The following is a 21,039-nucleotide window of genomic DNA, read 5'->3' as shown; positions in this document are numbered from 1 at the left end:
ACAGACAGACAGACAGAGACACTTAAATATTTGATGACAGCAGCCAGAACAAACACAGATGAGAGGTTGGAGGAAGGGACCCCATAGGGCTGTCTTCCCTCTCCCCCTACTTTTAAAGCATCAACACAGAAATGAAAGAGGGAGTGGAAAAAGATGTTCCTCACCTATCTCTGTCTCTATCATCTCCTCGCCTGTTTGATAGTGCCTTCACTTTGATTCTGTTGTCTGGCTTCCATGTAGATGTGTGCCTTAAATGACAGAGTGACCTGTGATTTTGTGTATGTGTGTCTGATTACCTTGTCGTGCCACTATAAGGCTTGCCATGCAGTCCGGGACACTGGTACCGGCTGCCAGGAAGGTGATACCCATGATGACATCTGGGATTCCAAGAGTGAAACCTATCACTGTTACCTGACCGACAGACAAAGACAGACAAAGACTATTACTGCTCGTATTTTGGAAGATGTGTATGTCCTTCTGCTTTCCTTGGTGCACGCAAGACATGACACCAAAATGGGGACCCACTCATACAAAAAACAGCTCCATATGCTAGTAGTCTACAACTTTACAGGGGAACCATCAGCTAGCCAGAAACATGTCTCCAAATGAATGTTGCTCTTTGTCTGCTGAATCTGTAAAAAGTAAAAAAAAAAATAAATAAATAAATAAAATTAAAAAAATACAAAATCTGCTGCATGTTCACCATATAACCTTTATACTTTATATCAAAAAGTGACAAAAAACAGTTAAAGCAACTTGAAAGCCATTCCCTTGCTAATGCCAATGATATTATGCGTCTGCTTGGTGAGTAAACGTTCAGTTGTTTGCTAACACACTGGTCATGACAACTTTAAAAAGCCAGCGCATTTGACAAACAAAAATTCATATGTTTAAAATGTTAGCAAACTATTACCATTTTACATATCCAGCAGAAATTCTGTTGCCCTTCTATAAAAGAAGATCATAAAACAGAGGAGGTTAGCTCCATGGTATACCCCCCCAAACTCACAAATGAAATCAAACCGTGAAAAGTTGAAAGAAAATGGCATTCTACCTATTAGGAAGAATTTCGTTTTGCCTGGCAAGACAGTCTTAAAACATATAGGAAAGCCCTCTGCAGTGCCAGAGCAGCCTATTACTCTTCACTAGGTTCACCATGTTTCCCTTCAGCAGTGTAGCCAGGCTGACATAGATCCATAATTGTGTTGAACCACGTATTTCCTCAGCCTTCAGTAGTAATGACATCATGAGCCTCTTTAATGATAAAATTCTCACAATTAGAGACAGAATTAATCACCTCCTGCCCTCAATAGGAACTGATTTATTGTCAAATTTTTAAACTATTTTTCTCCTGTCGACCATCACCAACTGATTTCAATAATTTCGTCACCAAAATCGCAATCCCTACTAAGCTGCTTAAAGAAGTTTAGTTTAGCTTCTTTATCAGATATGATCAACCTGTCTTTATCAACAGGCTACGTATCACAGTCCTTTAAAATAGCTGTAATAAAATCTGTTCTTAATAATTCTACTCTTGATCCAGGGGTTTTAGCCAACTATAGACCTGTCAGGCAGTGCTGGGCTCCCTCCTTTCTTCCCTTGTGTTTTCCCTGTGTTTCCTTGCCCCCTTGTGGTCTTGTCTGTCTTTCCCTGTTTGTTCAGGTCTGTGCTGTGGGCGGCTCCTACCTGCCCAGCTCCTCCAGCCCTCCTTCCTCTCACACCTGCAAGTCATCACCTCATCTACGGTCAGTCCACCAGTATTCGTCGGATCATCTGCTTGTATCTAGTGGTACACCCGTCCGCTCTTCTGCCAGTCTTCCTCCTCCTGAATCTGCTTGCTTGTACTTACCAGTGTTTTTCTTTGTACTTTGCCCTTAGGAGCCTTGTCCTGCTAAGGCCTCAGCCCAGCCCAGCCTTGCCGGTGAGAGGAATTGGTTTGCAATCTTCTGGAGCATTTTTTTGCTCTCTCCCTTTGTTGCCGTTTTCTGGACACTGTGTTTTTCATTGTTTAAGGAGCGGCCTACCAGAGCGTTTTATGCTCTCGCCTTTTGTTTACCAGTTATTGTTGACACTTTTTGTTATTAAACCAATTTTTCCTACCAACCTGTTCTCCTGTGCTTTCTCTGAGTTCCATCACTGTTCATTTCTCTGGTCCAAGTGTGTCTGCACAGTTAACAAGACCTATATCTAACCTAACCCTTTCTCTCAAAAATTCTTGAGAAAGCAGTTGCTAATCAGCTACATTACAACAGTTTATTTGAGGATTTCCACTCAGGATTTAGAGTGCGTCATAGCACAGAGACAGCACTGGTTAAAGTTAAAAATGACCTTCTATCCGCATCAGACAAAGGACTTGTCTCTCTAGTGGTCTTGTTAGATCTTAGTGCTGCATTTGACACCATTGACCATGGTATCATATTGCAGAGATTGGAACACTTCACTGGCATTAAGGGAACTGCGTTAAGATCGTTTAAATCATACTTTTCAGATTAATGTTAATTTGTACATGTTAATAATAATTCCTCTGTGCATGCTAAAGCCAGCCACGAAGTTCTGCAGGGTTCTGTGCTTGGACCAATTCTATTCACCTGTATATGCACCCTTTAGGGAATATTATCAGGAAACACAGTGAAATTTCATTGCTGTGCAGATGATACCCAGCTGTATTTAGCAATAAAGCCAGAAGAAACCAATCAGTTAACTAGACTCCAAGGGTGTCTTGAGAACATAAAAACTTGGATGACCTGCAATTTTCTGTTGCTAAATTTGGACCAAACTGTTATAGTAAGTTATAGTACTGGGCTCTAAAGACTTTAGAAACTCACTATCTGATGACATAGCAGTTATGGATGGCATTGTGCTGGCCTCCAAAGAATCTCGGAGTTATCTTTGATCAGGATATGTCCTTTCACTCCTATGTAAAACAAATTTCAAAGACTGCCTTTCTTCACCTATGTAACATTGCAAAAATCAGGCACATCCTCAAAATGATGCAGAAAAACTAGTCCATGCATTTGTTACATTCAGATTGGATTAGTGCAATTCCTTACTATCAGCCTGCCCAAATTACTTGCTAAATAGTCTCCAGCTGATCCTGAACACTGCAGCTCGTGTTCTGACAAAAACGAGGAAGAGAGATCATATTTCTCTGATATTAGCTGCTCTGCACTGGCTCTCTCTAAAATCCAGAATAGAATTTAAAATCCTTCTCCTTATTTACAAAGCCATAAATGGCCAGGCACCGTCTTATCTTAAAGAGCTCATAGTACCTTATTACCTGACTTGAACACTGCGTTCCCAGAATGCAGGTCTACTTATGGTTCCTAAAGCCTCAAAAAGCAGAACAGGATTCAGAGCATTTAGCTATCAAGCTCCTCTCCTGTGGAACCATCTTCCAGTCCTTGTCCGGGAGGCAGGCACCATCTCTACATTTAAGAGTAGGCTTAAAACTTTCCTTTTTGATAAAGCTTATAGTTAGGCCTGGCTCAGGCTTGTCCTGGACCAGCCCTTAGTTGTGCTGCTATGAGATTAGACTCTCGGGAGACTTCCAATGGCACACTATGCTCCTCTGTTCTTGTCTCGCTTTTCACCTGCACACTTTCATGTCCTACCAAGGCATGTTACTAATTTAGCTTCTTCCCCGGAGTATTTGTGCTTTATTGTCTCACAGGTTCCCAGGGATAGTGGTTTAACATGGATTGAGGATTATAGCTTGGTGTCCTGCCATGGCCCTGCTTCTCCACCAGCAGCACACCTTCCTTCCTGCCATGTTTGGTTTTCCTTTTCATTTCATGTCAGGCAATTTTTAATAGCTTCATTCTTTTCACATTACTTGCTTCTGGAAAATATAGAGGTGTAATACAAATATAATTGACTTAAAAAGAATAGAATCACACAGACTATGGCAAAAGAGCATATCACTGAAACTTTTTTTTTCATCTACATCTCTGTCAGTTGGCCTTCCCTTCTTTTTTCTACCCATCTCTCACCATCCAAACCATGATGTAGGAGAAGGCAGCAATCCACAGGGTGGACGAGAAAAAGGACAGCATGAACCAGTTGTCCCAGCGAGGTGTGGAGCAGTTGGGGACTGTAAAGTACAGCAGCAGGCAAAGAGGCCAGGCCAGCAGCCACTTCAGCTTGTTACACACTCCGGCTGCACATAAACAGGGCAAAAGACAAAGTCAAGACTGAGATATGGAATGTGTAGAGAGAGGGAGGAAGGGTTAAAAGACAGATTATTATGTGATCTCATTGTATAAATGTGCTCTAAAACAGACAGTAAACACTGTTGTCCACCCAAGAATAGCTTGCTGTCCAGTTAATACGTTTTTGAACAATATTCAAGTTTATGTCATGATCTGGTTTGTTTAGTTTAGTTGTTTCGTGTTTTGTTGTGAAGGTTTTCCTTATGTGTCACATTTTGCTTTATGTCCTGTATTTTCCCACCTGTTTAATTGTCCTATAGTTTTCACCTGTGTCTGATTAGTTCTCCCTCTCCAGTCTATCTAAGTCCGTTTTCCCCTATATCTTTGTCAGTTTGTCCCTTGAACATGTTAAGATTCCTGTTTGTTTGTGTGTGTTTTTGTACTTTTGTTTTGTTTTTCCTCTGGACCTTGCATTTCTTTTTGATACTGGAACCATGCTCCCTTTTTCATTGGATTTTATTTGCTTTATGGACTCCTTGCTTTGGTTTTGACTTCCACCAGCCTCACCCGACCATAAGTCTTTGTTTGGATTGCATTTTGTTAATAAATTAATTGAACTACACTAGCTCCACCTAATGTTTGGTTTGCGTTTGGGTTCAAATTCTGTTTTCATTTCTAAATACATAGCTCTGAAATGTGGAGACACATTTGCACTTCATAGTTTGTGTGGTCAAATGTATCAAAGAATACATTTGAATTTGATTCACTGTCACATTATCTTATATACAGGATGTATGTCATTTCAAAGTGTGACAGAAGTGTGATACAAAAAGTCAAGCATGCATGATCATCAATGAGGGTGGAATTCAGAAATGGATAAAAATGAATAAATTACTACACTTGATAAACTGTTTCAAATTTTAACTTGTTTTGATAAAGACTTAAAGCTGCAGTATGTAACTTGTTTAAAAGTAATTTTTTGTCATATTTGCTAAAACTGTCCCTATGCCCAGACAGCAGTACATGACAGTACATTTTAATTATTCTAAATGCTAAATTATTGTCTTTTACTGGCTTCTGTCTATTTTATTTTATTTTATTTTATTTTATTTTATTTTATTTTATTTTATTTTATTTTATTTTATTTTATTCTGGTTTTGTTGGAGTTAAGCATTATGCTATTTCTTGCCAAACAGTCAGACATAGTGACTGTGTGTAGCTTGGTAGTCACTCTTAGAAAGAAAGCAATGAAGGCAAATTTTCAAAAACGCTGATTTTGTTTGTTTGTTTGTTTGTTTGTTTGTTTTGTTTTGTTTTAAAAAGCAACACATAAATCATTTTCAATAACCGAGTGGAAACACATTGCACACAGATGCATCTGCAGCACATACCTGGGCACTGGAAGGGTACAAAGGGCCCCTCGCCATCCTCCTCTTCTTCCTCTTCATCATTCTCATTATTCTGATTGTCCTCATTTTCTGTCTCATTGCCCACGTCTCGGTCATCACGGCGAATGCTGACACCCCTCTCAGACCCTAAAATCCCATTTTCCATGCCCCGCCTACTTCCTCCTTTCGCTGGAACATCGGAGTCACCGTTGGTCAAAGTCCGTGTGTTGATAAGACGCTGCCTCTGTATCACACAGTTTACAAACATAGTAATGGAAATGGACTGATCTGACCTTAAATACTAATTTTCATTCATACTATAGTGGAATTTGTCAATATAAAATAGATAATTGGTTGTCTTCAAGCTGACAGCAAAAAGTGCCCTGCCTTTTGTTTAGCCACATGTCCATGTTTGACTGGTGGAGCTGTCAGGGGCGTGGTGACCCAAAGCAAATAAACTTGAGCTTGGAACTGTAGTGAGTGTAGAAGGTGAAGACAAACTGAGGAAATATTTTTTAGCAGCGATGTCAAGGAATTAGAACCACACCACTAAACTGATTCATGTTGCCATTTGCAGGTAAGTTTTTAAATTGCTCAGTGTTGACTAGTTTAGTAACTAACTAGGCTGCAAACTGATATCAGTGCAGTTTTCCTCTGATGGGTGTTCGTTTGGTCGATCAGTCAGCAAGCAAAAGTGCAGGGCCATGTGAGTCTTTGTGTGAAGATAATCTGGAGACTTTAGGTAAAATAAGATAATGTGGGGTGCAGTGACGCTTTGTGTGGCATGTCTTACACTGCACTTTATCATTTTTATATTGAAATTGTGTTTTGAAAAGAGTATCTCTTTAAATTGCCAGAGCTGCAAATATTAACTGTAAACTTAGATATTTAGCAGTGTTGTAACAAGCTGTAGCAACTTTAAGCTGGTGCCCATCAATTTATCGGCTGTAATGGCAACAGACAAATTTACTCATAAACTTAGAAGATCTGTGTGTTGGCAAATGTTTATATATGGCCAAAGATTGTTTGTGGAAGAGGAAACAAAGCTCTGTTATTTGTCTGAAAAAGTGGTGAGACCAACAAACTGGTGAGTCTTTTTCTACCAACATGATCTAGAGGATCACTTCACATAAATTTCAGACAGATAGCTTGGCAGTTGCAGAGTGTAAATAACAGACATCTAGTGAGCAGAGTTGTCAGAATCTCCTAATGAACTTCAAATCAAATACTATTGCTTTAAGCTTGTATCTTTATCCTGAATAGAGACATTGGCGCTGTGAAGCTAATGGTATCATAATCAGAATGAGAAATCCTTTATTTATCCCTGAGGGAAAATTGTTTTTGTTGCAGTGCTCCTTACAGGGGTAGAATTAGAATAAAATTAGAAAAGAAAGAAAAGAGAGAGAACTATATATATAAGAAGCAAATATAGAAACAAAATATTTATATTCAGAATAAATATATATAACAAAATATACCACAAAATATAGAACAGAATATAAAACAGTATATATATACTGAGAAAAAATAAACTATATAAAAACGGGTGTGCAAAGTAATACAAACGGATGTGCAAGTAAATTTGGCTACAAAAGGATGTGCAAGTTGAATTGAAAAAGTTCAATTTGTCAAATATGTAACAGCATAGATGAAAAGTCCAAGGGCCATTCAGAGGGAGGAGTTGTATAAGTTGATGGCCACAGGCAAGAATGATCTCCTGTGGCGTTCAGTCCTGAGTTTTGGTGGTATGAGTCTCTCACTGAACGTACTCCTGTGTCTGGTCAGCACATCATGAAGTGGGTGTGAGACGTTGTCCATTATAGTCCATAGCTTATTCAGCATCCTCCTCTCTGACACCACCATCAGAGTCACACTCCATCCCCACAACGTCACTGGCCTTGCGGGGTCAGTTTGTTGAGTCTGTTGGCGTCCACCATCCTCAGCCTGCTGCCCCAGCACGCAACAGCATAGAGAATTGCACTTGCCACCACAGACTCATAAAAAATACTGAGCTTAGTCCGGCAGATGTTGAAGAACCTCAGTCGCCTCAGGAAATAGAGACAACTCTGGCCCTTCCTGTAGAGAGTGTCAGTGTTCTTTATCCAGTCCAGATTATTGTCAATGTGTACCCCCAGATACTTGTAATCCTCCACAATGTCCACACCGACCCCCTGGATGGAAACAGGGGTCACTGGCGCCTTGGTTCTCCTCAGGTCCACTACCAGTTCCTTAGTCTTTGCCACATTTAGGTGCAGATGGTTCTGCTTGCACCATGTGACAAAGTTGTCCACAGCAGCCCTGTACTCATCCTCATCGCCCTTACTGATACATCCAACTATCACAGATTCATCAGAAAACTTCTGAAGGTGGCAGGTCTCTGTGCAATAGTTGAAGTCCGTGGTGTAGAAAGTGAAGAGGAAGGGAGAGAGAACAGTCCCCTGTGGGGCCCCAGTGTTGCTGACCATTCTGTCTGACACACAGTGTTGCAGGCGCACATACTGTGGTCTGCCAGTCAGGTAGTCCATAATCCAGGACACTAGGGGGGCGTCCACCTGTATCACTGTCAGCTTGTCACCCAGTAAAGCTGGACAAATGGTGTTGAATGCACTGGAGAAGTCAGAAAACATGACCCCCACAGTGCTTGCTGGCTTGTCCAGGTGGGCATAGACACGGTTGAGCAACTCAACTTCAAGTCGGGGCTGATAGGCGAACTGGAGGGGGTCCAAGAGTGGCTTGACCATGGGCCGGAGCTGCTTCAGGACGAGTCTCTCCAGAGTCTTCATAATGTGGGAGGTCAGTGCCACAGGTCTGTAGTCCTTTAAGGCGCTGGGCTGTGATGTCTTTGGCACAGGAACGAGGCACGACGTCTTCCACAGCATGGGGACCCTCTGGAGACTTAGGTTCATGCTGAAGACATGGTGAATAACTCCACACAGCTGGGGGGCACAGGCTTTGAACACCCTGGGGCTGACACCATCAGGGCCTGGAGCCTTGTTTGGGTGGAGTCTCATCAGCTGTCTTCTCACCTGGTCAGCGGTGAAGCACACTGTGGAGGTGACAGGTGGGGGAGGGGTGTAGTCCTCAGGTTGAAGTGTAAAGTCCGTCTGGCAGTCTGAGGAGGTGTGAAGAGAGCTCACAAAGGAGGATGGGGGGGTGTGAGAAGGAGAAGGAGGAGGAGGAGGAGAAGGAGAAGGAGAGGGGGAGTGGAGAGTGGTTGATGATGGTTGTCCAGGACAGACAGCAGAGGAGTCAGAGGGGCGATGAGCCAGGCCTGAAGTTTCAAATCTAGAGTTTCCACTCCAGCTTCCTCCTGTATTTCTTCTTAGCCTCCTTGATTTTCACCTTCAGTTCCCACTGTATTGTTCTCACCTCCTCCCTGTTGCCAGCTCTGAAAGCCCTCTTCTCATTGAGGATGACTTTGATGTCCTTTGTCACCCAGGGCTTGTTATTTGGATAACAATGGACAGTCCTGGCTGGGACAGTGGAGTCCACACAGAAGGTGATATAGTCCGTGATGCACTCTGTGAGCCCGTCAATGTCCTCCCCATGTGGCTCACAGAGTGCCTGCCAGTCTGTCACCTCAAAACAGCCCTGCAGTGTCTCGTATGTCTCCTCTGACCATCTCCTCACTGTCTTTGTGGTCGTATGCTGACTCTTCACCAGAGCCACATAAGAGTGAGTGAGGTGCACAAGGTTGTGATCTGACCTACCCAGAGGGGGGAGGGGGGAGCAGCTGTATGCATCCTTGACGTTAGCGTACAGCAAGTCCAGGGTTCTCTCTTCTCTTGTCGGACAGCTCATACTGCGTGATCACTGCGTGAAATTGGGCAGTGTTGTTGCCATGGTGACGTGGTTGAAGTCACCCAAGATAGCGATGAATGCACTTGGGTATTGAGTTTGCAGACGGGCCATGGCGGAGTGAATGACATCACATGCCGACATTGGGTTGGCAGAGGGGGGGATGTAAACAGCAATGATGATGGCATGTGAAAACTCCCTGGGCAAATAATATGGCCTGAGCCCAACAGCCAACAGTTCAGTGTCCGGGCAACAGATACGTTCCTTGATGGTAATGTGACCTGCATTACACCATCAGTTGTTGACTAGAACGGCGAGCCCCCCTCCTTTACGCTTACCGCTCTCGGTGCAATCCGGTGCGACCCGAACAGTCTGAAAGCCACTGATGGAGATGTCGTCAGGTATGTCCTGATGTAACCAAGACTCAGAAAAACAGATCAGACTGCACTCCCGGTACTCCCTCTGACTCCTGGCGAGTGCTGTTAGCTCGTCCGTCTTGTTTGCCAGCGACCTCACGTTGCCCATGATGAGAGAGGGGAGACACGGCTTATATCTCCATTTCTCAGTAAGCATCTGTTGTCTCGACCCAGCTCTTTTCCTGCTCTGTTTCTGTCCTCCCCTGCATTCTCTGTGTGTTTTCCTCCAGATTTCAGCTGGGATCTCTGAAGTTCTGGCCAACAAGCCAGCCGGCCTCAGTGCGATCAGCTGATCTCTGGAGTAAACAATGCGCTGCACATCAGTGCTGTGTCCCAATGAGAGTAGTAATTCCAAAGTGAAAAAACAAACCAGAACTTTCTCGGCCAACATGTTTGGAGAGGGCACAGCTTCAAAATGACTGTCATAAAATTGCAGGCATTAATAATAAAGAATAAAGCAAAAGAATTAGTAAAACTAAGAAAAAAAAACAGGAGCAACTGCGAGAGGCTGCATGCACGGTCAGCGCATGCGCATTAGCCCAAGATAAGAGGACTTTATTGATCCCACACTGGGGAAATTAAGTCGTTACAGCCAGTAAGTAGTACAAAAAGCAAAAACAGTGGAGCAGCCTAAGCCAAGAAGCAGAACTATCTGCTGTATCATTACGCATCATCGGCATCAGCTCTGGAGCTGATTTGTACATTGGGGCCTCACAGAGGCTTCTCCACATTACCTTGTGAGAGAGGTTGTCTGAAATGCCCCCCCCGCAGCCTACTTCAAATTGGAAATGACAGCAATCTGTTTATCTCTTTTTTTTTTCAATCAAAAATGCAGATGTAGTGCACCTGTGTGAATCCTTACCTCAGTGATGAGCATTCGTGAGGCCATGGTGAGGCGGGTTCTGGGGGAGAAGTGGCTGGTGATCATGATCCTCATGCCGGCCTCTGAGAAGGACAGTTGGTGGGGATATGCTGACAGTAGCTCATCCACCATTAACACTGATGGCTTCCTGTGGTGGTTCGCTGTAGGCCACACGCGCATTCATGTAATCACACAATATAAGCATGCACTTATGACAGCAAGGGAGCACATCTATCTGTATGTTCTACACCTGCTAGAACACATAGTTCAGTAGCACACAATAAAACCTTAGATGATTGAGCGCCTGAATGTATTCTTACAATGTTTGTTACCATAACAATGAGTCCACACAAGCAGCTACACTACATCTGATCATACAACTCAGCAGTCAACAAGTGAGGTTTAGGAATAGGGGAAACCGCTATCCTGAATCTGTCAAAAATACATTTACCTGCACTTTTAAAGCTCAGTAATTAACATCTGTTTGGTGGTACACGAACAGAAATGTAAAAAATGTAAACACTCATCATTTAAGATGGAGTTGTGTAAACTATGTGTTGGTGAGCAACAGTTTATCCATCTGTCGAGCTATGCTGTGGGCCCAGCTGTTGAATTCCAGTTTAACAAAAAGCGTACCTTTCTTCAGGAGAACAGTAGTAGCATCACAACCATCATCTACTTCAGCATTATTGGTTGCTCCATTCCTCAAAGTGGGCAAGTTCTTCTTCCGCCTCTCCAGAAAATGAACAACATGGGAGTTCAACCTGAAACAGACGTCACCTCTAATATTTAACGTATGTACAGTGTGAAACTGTCCAATGACTTGACTTGAACAAAATACTTTGCAGTTATTTACCAGTGTGGTTGAATTTTACTGCTATGGGGCTATTGCTAGACCAACTACACTCCACACTAAATCCACAACTGATTTGCTGTATTTTGACATTTATCTGCAATTAACATTTAATGTTGTTTTTATTTTTTTTTTCTAGCAACATTAAACAGCACTATTCATACTCAGGCCATGGAGGATATTCTTAAATGATTGGCTTATGGGGTGCATACTTTTTAGGTAATTGAAAAGCTCTGACTTATCAGAATTCTAGTGTAAGCAAGCAAGAAGTTGGTAATGTTTATTCCATGACTGAATCAGAAAGAACCAAAACATTATTTCCAAAAACCTATAAAATAAAAAACAATAGATATATTCACAGTTTGGCCATGGTATAAATGGGATAAAGTGATCTGACCTATGTGGTGATGAAAAATAATGCACTGCATGGAAATACTGCTGAACCTGACCACGAATATGACGATGCATTTTCTGCAGTTGCTTTAAAATAAAAATCTATATGATTTGTCTATACGAAACTTTTAATGCTTTGAACAAGCATTAACACAGCAGACAGTTCTTATATGGCTCTACATCGTGGGAGAACATTCTGACAAGTGGAAATGAACAACAGTACACTGAAATACTTTGACAGGCTAAATGCAATCAACAGATTGGGGACCCCTGCTTTTAAGTATCTAGTTTTTCAATGAGTACCCTTTAATTCTGTAAGAAAATTAAAGGTACTCCAACTGTGTGTTATCAGGAATTAAGCTTGATTACTTACTTCATGATTAAAATGTAGACAAAATACATCAGAATCAATGTGAGTGCTTCCCACCTGGAAAACACAGTTTGCATTAAAGTGAATGATTTTGTAAATTTGAGGCTGTAAGTGAATTTGGCCATTGTCTTGTCATTAATTATTATGATTCATTTTAAACAATAATTACTAAAATCTACTTACCAAACCACTTTTTCATCATATATGAACTGCAATATGGAAGAAAAGCAGAGACTTAAATATGCTGGTGTAGAGTATATAGTTGGTGAAATCATTTACAGAATATTGTATGTACATGTAGGCATAATTACAGATGGACAATCATGTCATTCAAATTGGTTGTTAAGTGAGAAGACAAAATCTACCATTCCTGTACAATTAGCTAGCCTATAATGGCTATCAAGTAGGAAAACTGAAAGCTGTTCTTGAACCATTTGGGACATGCATGGTTTTAGTCTTTTTGGAGATGTAACAATCTGGCATTTTGTCCCCAACAATCAGAATCACAGTAAGTGCCACTGAGTAATACAAGTTTGAACACATTGAAGTATTAGGCTTGTTAGCTGGAAAACATGATGGAATAAATATCTATATTTATATTTGGACCATCTATTCTTATATTTAGGCCATTTATACAATTTAGCATTTCAAACTCTGAGTAATATCCCTATTTGCACCGAATTCTTTGATTTTGCTGTAAAGTTACTCACTAGAACAGCTCATCCTTGTTTTCTGGATTTCTTTGGCTATATGAAGTGCCAATCATGTCCACAACTGTGGAAGAAGAAGGGCAGGCACTTCTTTTCAATGTGGAGTTTCACTGGCTATTGTAGATTGTGGACATGACATGAAAGATCCTAAATGGTCAAGTGAGGTGTAAATTAAAAGGCCAGAGTGCAGTAGCCATTTTGAAACAAAAGTAATTGCCTCTGTGTATGTGCTTACTGGAATAATAACAGAAAATGTGGAAGATTAGCACATCTATGACCTAATTTGAAATTATGAAACATCTTTCTGTGGATTATTAAAGTTTTTTGGACTAAATATTTTACTGGATTGGATCATCTGGACCTTTGCCAATGTAACAAGACCATTTTTTTCAGGGTGCTGTCGACTGATGGATTACTATGGGACTTCATAGGTGATTTTCTCATTTGTAATTGTTTGCTTTTGATGGCGCTGATCGTACCTGATGTGTCACATGAGAACAAAGTTTGATTGTGTTTGTGTTGTATCAAGCTGTTCCTTACCACTATAAGAGCAGAGATAGACAGAGTGTAGTAAACAGAGTCTCTGAGCAGAGGCCAGCAGGAAAGGTGTATTGTCTGGGGAAAGCAGACAGACAAACAGGGTGAAAGAGTGAGATGATGCTAAAACTTGCAGGCAACATCTTTTGTCTCATTGAGTAACACATCCCACGAGATACTCATTGCTGTGCACCACTAACAAGATATACCAAGCTCTGTGTGTGTGTGTGTGTGTGTGTGTGTGTGTGTGTGTGTGTGTGTGTGTGTGTGTGTATGTGTCTGTCTGTCTGTCTGTCTGTCTGTCTGTCTGTCTGTTTTGGTATTATGTAACATGTAATCTAAATAGGAAAAAAAAATCTTTCAAGTATGTTTTTCTTTTCCTCGTGGGATTACACCAGTGAATGTGACAGATATCTTTTTTTTTTTTTTGACTCACACATTTTGCTGCAGAATAAATGCACTTATGATGGAGAGAGAGCATGAGAGAGAGTGTGTAGCGTCCATTCAAGGTTTTCATTGTTAAGTGTGATGTATCAGCTTAGGTGCACTGAAAAAATCAGGCTTGCTTGAGTTAGAAAATGTAAATATATATATTTATTTAAGAATAAATCCTACCACAGACTTGGCACAAACAATTTTACACATGTCTCAACCTCTTTCTGTCCCTGTATAAGTATATATGTATAAGCTGGTCATCACAGTTTAGTTGGTAATTGTAATTTTATTGTTCTCATGGATACATACTCAGGAATACAGTGTTTGCTTAAGAAAGACAGATAGAAAAATGGTCACTGATAGATGTGTGTGTGTGTGTGTGTGTGTGTGTGTGTGTGTGTGTGTGTGTGTGTGTGTTTTGCACTGTACCTCTACAGCGAATATCCCACACACTCCAATAATGCAGAGGATGTTGAAGACAGCTGAGCCCACAATGGTGCCAACCCCGACATCACCTTTAGTGATGAAAACTCCTGTGGAGCAAATAGACAAACACTGGTTGCCATATGAGAAGCTATTTGCTCACATTTTGCCGATAAATCCTGTTTGGTTATGTGTTTTTGGTGATGCTTCTATTAGTTCAGTCAGTTTATTTTCTTTTGGTTCCCTCAAAAGATGTGTAAATGCATCTATGCAAATGTGGGTGTGTTTGAGTGTGACTGTATGTTTCTCACCAATGACAGAGGTGAAAAGTTCAGGAGCGGAACTGCCTGCTGCCATGAAGGTTGCTCCAGCAACATCTTCACTCAGATGAAGACGCTGGTTGAGAGAGAGAGAGAGAGAGAGAGAGAGAGAGAGAGAGAGAGAGAGAGAGAGAGAGAGAGAGCAGTGTTCTGAACAGAGCTACATCACAGAGTATTAGTTAGAGAGTTATTGTGTGGTGATGTAAGCTCTGAAGTTGTGCAGCAATAACCTGCAGTATTTTCTTACCTCACATATCTTCTCTAGTGAAGGGACAAAGTAGTCATCGCACAGTAATGCCAGGGCATAGAACATGTAGACAGCCTGCAGGAGCAAATGCACAAACCAAGCAGATACAGTAACACACCCATACATTACCAGCCTTTTCTGTTGGGAAAGGAACATTAATGATTGATATAATAGCAATAATATTATGGGAATATGCCTGACTGCTGACTACTTGCTGATATTTTGCGTCAAGTATGGAGGTGGGGTATGGTGGCAGGTATCTTAGTTTAGCATAAAGGCTCAAAGCAGGGATAAACAGTTGGTGTAGATCAGTCCAAAGTTCAAAAATGTGTCTCCCTCAAATAGCAATGTATCCATCCCATTCCTCAATAGTTGAAAGCAGAGATGTGATCATGTTATCCCATTCATAGATATTTTGGAAAATACATAGTGTTATTGAGAAGATTGATACCGTTCATGTCTGTGCAGCTACCTTAACAAACCAACAAAAAACTAAAGCAAAATGTCAAACGTTTCCTTTAAGGTGTGACAGGCTGTGTCCCGCATAATCTATCTTGAAAAGAAACTTGAAATGATTAAAAAGAATAAGGAATAAGGTTACTCCACATTTACACGAGAAGCAACAAATTGCCAATATTTATGTGCTGTGCAAGCAACCATCCATACACTTAAGCCCCACAGAAGAATAAGTGAGTGATCATGACATTAGCTACATTACTGTTTATTTTGGTTTGAAGTTAGTTAGTTGGTGAGTTTCTAAATACTTTTAGCAGCAGCTGAGCAGAGCTGTGGGGCTGAAAGGATTGGATAACATTTCTGTTCAATAATTAGCACTGCTGATCAAGATAGTTTTTAGTTAAATAGTAATTAGCATGTCAGTCTTCCAAAATGCCTTAATCTAACTCAAATTACATTTTTCTCATAGTCCCTATGCAAGCTATTAACAGCTTATTCTACGGATTATCCAGGGTAAAAACAATACTGTTTCTGTTATCTGTTCAGCTTTAATTGACGTTATTTTGCTTTTGAAGAACGACAAGTTCTCTGAATCAATTTGATTCAGAGAACAGTGGAAGGTTGGGGTCTGTGTTGGGTAGGTGGTCTATAGTGTAGAATTATAATTCAAGAGTCCCCAGCATTCTCTGTAATAATCTTGGAAAAGCAATCCTTTCTTGCCAGATGTATTGCTTTGTTATAGACAGTCATTTCTTCTTTGTATATATTACAGTGAACTCTGAGCCCAGTTTTCCTCCATTTTCTTCCAGCAATGAGAATCAGAATTAGAATCAGATATACTTTATTGATACCGGGGGAAACTGTTTAAGACACAACAGATCCTTTTAATCTCATTAATGCTATTATTGTTTAAAGCTGCAGTAGGTAAGATCGAGAAGAGAGCAGACTTAGCCTAAAAATCTGAACCAACACAAGTTCCACGTCACTCCCCCTCCCTCTCTGCTGCACTCATGCCCTGCCTCCAAGCCCCTCCTCCCTGTGGCGTCTGCGTGGCTGCCCTGACAACCAGTAATGTTAGCCTTAGCATCGGAAACAAGCTAACTCTGCCCAGTCGCTACATTGCAGCTGTACACGGTGCGGAGTGTTACTGTAACAATCACCATATTAGCTTTATGGTTATTAGCTTTATGGTTATTTGTTGTCTTAGCTGTATATGCTGTTGTTGGCAGCAGCGGTATGGGCAGTTTCTCCTTTGCGGGTGGCTGTTGCTCCGCCATAGCTTTAACTAGCCTCCTGACGCCGCTCACAGAACTGTTTGACTGAGCGGCAGCCGGCAGCATGAGAGAAGGGAGGGAGCGGTTCGCAGCATGTGTGAGTAGTGCTTGACAGATGTCAACACTCCCTCAGACGCTCCTCCAGCTCTGATTGGTTGTTCTGTGTCAGGCGCGGTGGATTCTTGCAAATCGCAGTAGGAGCAGTAGGTGGGACCAATAGAGCTGTTTTTGTTTTTTTTTCACAGATTACATGTTTCATGTACTGCTGGCTGGGCATAGGGACAGTTTTAGCAAATATGACAAAAAATTACTTTTATACAAGTTACATACTAGCTTTAACCATGGGTAGATTGTCAGTCAACCTCTTTTTAACCTTTTGAGAAGCAACAGTATTTAAAGTAGATCACATGATACCATTGAGACGTTCAGCTATGTCATTTAAAGAGCAGTTATAGCTGAGTGACTCATAGGATCTCATGATACAGAACATTGTTTCAGCCTTGCCGTCTAGGAATCCCTTTTGAACCAAAAATTCCCTTTAAGTCTTTGTTAATATTAGATTTACATCAAAAACACATAAAACACATAGTGATGATCAGAAATAGGTCATTTTAATGCTGAAACTTTGTCAATATTTAACCCTGTTGTTATTACCAAGTCCAGAATGTTAACACGCTGTTTCGTGCCTTCATGTACATGTTGTGTTAGTTCGAAGCTGTCCGATAAATTCTCAAACTCCATAGCTTTGGAGTCATTCTTTTTGTTGATGTGAATATTGAGGTCTTCATTCAGGATTAATTTATCATATTGAGTGATACCAAGTGTGATCAGCTCTCAGAATTCCTGCATAAACACTGATGAATATCTTGGTTGCCGTAATGTATATATAGACATAATGTACATATACAGCCACCTGAATTGGCTGGCTTGTCTGTGACAGGGTGCAGACAGATCCTGCAGGGCTCCTGCTGGGCCCTTGGGTGCAATGTCTTCCCCACTCGATGACCATAGTGATCCATAGTGAACGCCACTCCAACTTGTAACACCATTAAGCACCATCCATGGAAACCAGTTGCAGTGTTGTATCTACCCATGAAGAGGAGCAGTGATTATTAAAGCCATCAGACTGATGTAATTTCCCCCATTTTTGTTAAGTTTGCTGCTGTTATTTTAAGGTCTTGGAAATATTACAGTGAAACTGCTTGTAAAAACACTGGTACAGATATTAGTAACACAAAGTTGTTATTCAAATTGAGCAAGCAAACAAGAAGGCTGAAGATAACTCTGCAGTAATTACTGATTACTATACATGTGTCCTGTGCCATGAAGATGTCAAAAGATGTTATTCAACAAAAATATGTGAAAAATGAAAGCAATATGGGTGAAGTTAAACTCTGTGCCGCTAATGTGCTGTTTACAAGGCATATGATCTATCTTGTCCCTTTAGTCAGAACCACAACATTGCAACAAACTGACATTTTTTTAATACAGAGACCGATCCATAATGAAAACTACAGAGAGCAAAGAATACCTTCCCATGGTCCCCCCAATGCCTAACTAAAAATTTCACTCTTGGCCAAGAAATGCGTTATTTAACAAAACTATGTGCAAAATTAACACAAGTGGAATGAATGGTATACAGTAAGAAATAACTGCACGGTGTAAACACAGACAAAATCAGCTGCACTTATCTGTGCACTCTTATCTGCAGTGGTACCACAACATACTGGGAAACAATGTTTTTTACACAAAGAAAGTCATGACTTAATATTTTATGTTAGCTGAAGTTACAAACAAGACATGAATTAGATGGTTAGGCTACTGTTTAAATGTTGCTATCAGTTTAAACACACATTGTATTCACAAACATTAATACATTACAGTGGACCTTTTTTCCACACTTCCGAAACTTGACCACACTGTAGTAAAGAGTTGTTGCTACAGAAATGATGCTCCTCTTGTCTAGCTATATTGGTGTAAACCAGGTTTTAGTATGTTGCAGACAACATTCTTTTTGCAAGTAGTTGCAAGTTTCAAATGGTTTCAACATGAATCTTTTGTGTAAACTTGTTTATTTTTTATTTGGTCACACAAAGCAGTGCAAAAATGACAGCAAGATAAAAAAAGAATAATCTCTTTTAGTTGGGATCTGCAGTTTCCCCTTTGTCTTATTGTGCCTTAGTGTTTCCCTTCCCCTCTGTCTCCTGTCGGTCTCTTCCTTGTTTGTTGTGTGTGTATTTAACTGCAAGGCGTGGCTTGCAGGTTTGGTCCATCCGCCTCTTCCTCTGAGAACAGCTTACACCAATCAATCAATCAATCAATCAATCAATCAATCAATCAATCAATCAATCAATCAATCAATCAATCAAGACTCACCTGCCGCCACAGAATTTAAGGACCAGCCTTCCACCCAGTATCTGTTGAATCATGTGTCCATCCATTTGGTAATGACTGGGACTCTAGAGATCAAGTATCTTTGCTGCTTTTTAGTCTTGTCTGCTTAACTGCCTTCCTGACTTCTGTCTTTTGTGAACACTTGCTTACCTTTGTGCTCCAGTCCAGTCCCGTCAGTCTGGATTTGAACACTTTCTTTACCTGTTCACTCTCAGCCTATGTTTACACTTAGGGAAAATGCATAGGTTTTCATGCGGTTTTCACAGAAAACGATCATTTTTAAAAACTCTGGCCAAAGTGGTTTAGGTTCTGAAACGTCACAACATGCGACTGAAAATCCTTAACGTCATGTGAGCAACCTTGTTTACACTCGCGCCCATAGGTTTGGCATAGTTATGATGCGCTCGACGGCGTGTCATGTAAATGACAACATTTTTTGAAAACGATGTGTGCACGATGTTATTTTTGAAAACAGAGGGGCTAAAATATCCATTTTCCAAAAAACTCTGTTACATGTAAACATAGGCTCAGTCAGCTTGCCAGCTTTTGTGTGGGTGGGTCTCCTAGAATCTTTTGTTGCACATTTTCTGAACCATTCATTAGACCATTGACTTTTTCTACACTACTCCTGTCCATGTCTTAGTTGAGCTTTTGGGTCCATTTTGACCTGTGAAAAAACCTTGACAGCCTGTTATTTCTCACATTCTCAGAGGCATTAGCAATTGAGTGCCTTTTTGCAATAATATTTCTCATGTGCAATACAACATATGACATTAGTAGTTTTTCCTCATAAGAATATTGGCAATAGTACTTTCTATGGCAGTCGGATTTTTATGGCTTTTAGTATTTTTTTAATCTGTGCGTAATGTACATCTACAGTTGCTTTTCTATTCTGTATTGTGAACACTTTTTTTTTATCTTGACCCTTTTTCTGCCACTGTTTTTTGCTTTTTGTAATGTTTGCTGGCTGTAACAACTTAATTTCCCTGGTGTGGGATCAATAAAGTCCTATCTAATCCTTTTGTTCACACTTAATAGGTCATTATTGTGTCATCCTACAAACACAAACCCACTTAAGAAAAATGTAAACGTATTTCACTGTCACCATTAATACAATATAAATGAGATAATGCAACAGTTCAGTGTGATCCTTGCTCAGTAAATAATACTGGTAGTTGTGACTTAATTGATAATAGCTATATTACTAAATTTTGGGAAGGTGTTGGGATGCACTGAACTTCAAAGTCATTACGGTGAAATGTGAAGATAATTTCAGTGTTTATGCTGAATATGAATTGACAACTATGCTGGTGGTAAGCATTATTGAAATTCCAGCAACTCCTATAAGTCTGGGAACATACTGTCCAAACCATGTCCTGCATAAAGTAACATGACAGTGACAGACAGACTGACACAGTGTGCTGTAGTTACATTTGTCTTTGTGAATGTGTCTCTGTGAAGGAAGTGCCATCAAGTGTTAACAGTAGAATGTAGACACACCCCAGGAGGAGAAGTTGCTAGTATCTGGATCCCAGCCAGCTGGTAGCCAAAGAGCCAATTCTGAGTGGCTGGCACTCTAAAAAGCACTGATAATTCTGCTTTGAACTCAAGAGCAAATAATGTAAATTCCCCTCATGCCAATGTCATTACACACAAACTATGTAGAAAAAAATGTCAACAACAGGAGACTGCCTGTGGCTGAATCTGACGAATCTAAGATTAGACAGGTATCAGATGGTCTGTGATTGCTACCACCTGCTGTGTAAGATCACCGGTATGTTTAAGGAAGCAGCATGATGTCCATCTCATTTCTGATAGACACCTTAATAATGATACCTGTGGTTACTCTTGTCGTTGGGGCAGCTGTGGCTGTGACTCAGGAGGCAGAGTGGTTGTCCTCCTATAAGGTTTGATCCCTGGCCTCACCAGTCTACCCGTTGAAGTATCCTTTGGAAAGATAGTGAACCCCAGATTTACTGGGCAGGCGGCTGAGTCACCATTGTACAAATGTGTTT

At 40.8% G+C, this 21,039-nt stretch overlaps 1 protein-coding gene across 2 annotated transcripts in view; it reads right to left on the bottom strand.

Annotated features, from left to right (window-relative positions):
* The window catches only part of LOC139341131 (sodium/potassium/calcium exchanger 3-like), a 186,607-nt gene that overhangs the window by 3,930 nt on the left and 161,638 nt on the right, over window positions 1-21,039 (bottom strand). For both annotated transcript variants that reach the window (XR_011602994.1, XM_070977491.1), the window contains exons 4-14: window positions 14,901-14,975; window positions 14,645-14,729; window positions 14,340-14,443; window positions 13,479-13,553; window positions 12,412-12,437; window positions 12,232-12,285; window positions 11,249-11,376; window positions 10,613-10,773; window positions 5,540-5,780; window positions 3,990-4,156; window positions 297-411 (exon numbers count right to left, since the gene is read on the bottom strand). Coding sequence is in view for 1 of the 2 variants with exons in the window: in XM_070977491.1 (XP_070833592.1) it covers window positions 297-411; window positions 3,990-4,156; window positions 5,540-5,780; window positions 10,613-10,773; window positions 11,249-11,376; window positions 12,232-12,285; window positions 12,412-12,437; window positions 13,479-13,553; window positions 14,340-14,443; window positions 14,645-14,729; window positions 14,901-14,975 (1,231 nt within the window). In the remaining variant the exon portion in view is untranslated. The remainder of the gene's footprint in view (window positions 1-296; window positions 412-3,989; window positions 4,157-5,539; window positions 5,781-10,612; window positions 10,774-11,248; window positions 11,377-12,231; window positions 12,286-12,411; window positions 12,438-13,478; window positions 13,554-14,339; window positions 14,444-14,644; window positions 14,730-14,900; window positions 14,976-21,039) is intronic.

Source organism: Chaetodon trifascialis, chromosome 13, assembly GCF_039877785.1.
Source record: "Chaetodon trifascialis isolate fChaTrf1 chromosome 13, fChaTrf1.hap1, whole genome shotgun sequence".
Lineage (NCBI taxonomy): Eukaryota > Metazoa > Chordata > Actinopteri > Chaetodontiformes > Chaetodontidae > Chaetodon > Chaetodon trifascialis.
Note: the sequence above shows the minus strand (reverse complement) of the source record. Positions and strands in the feature narration are given on the sequence as shown.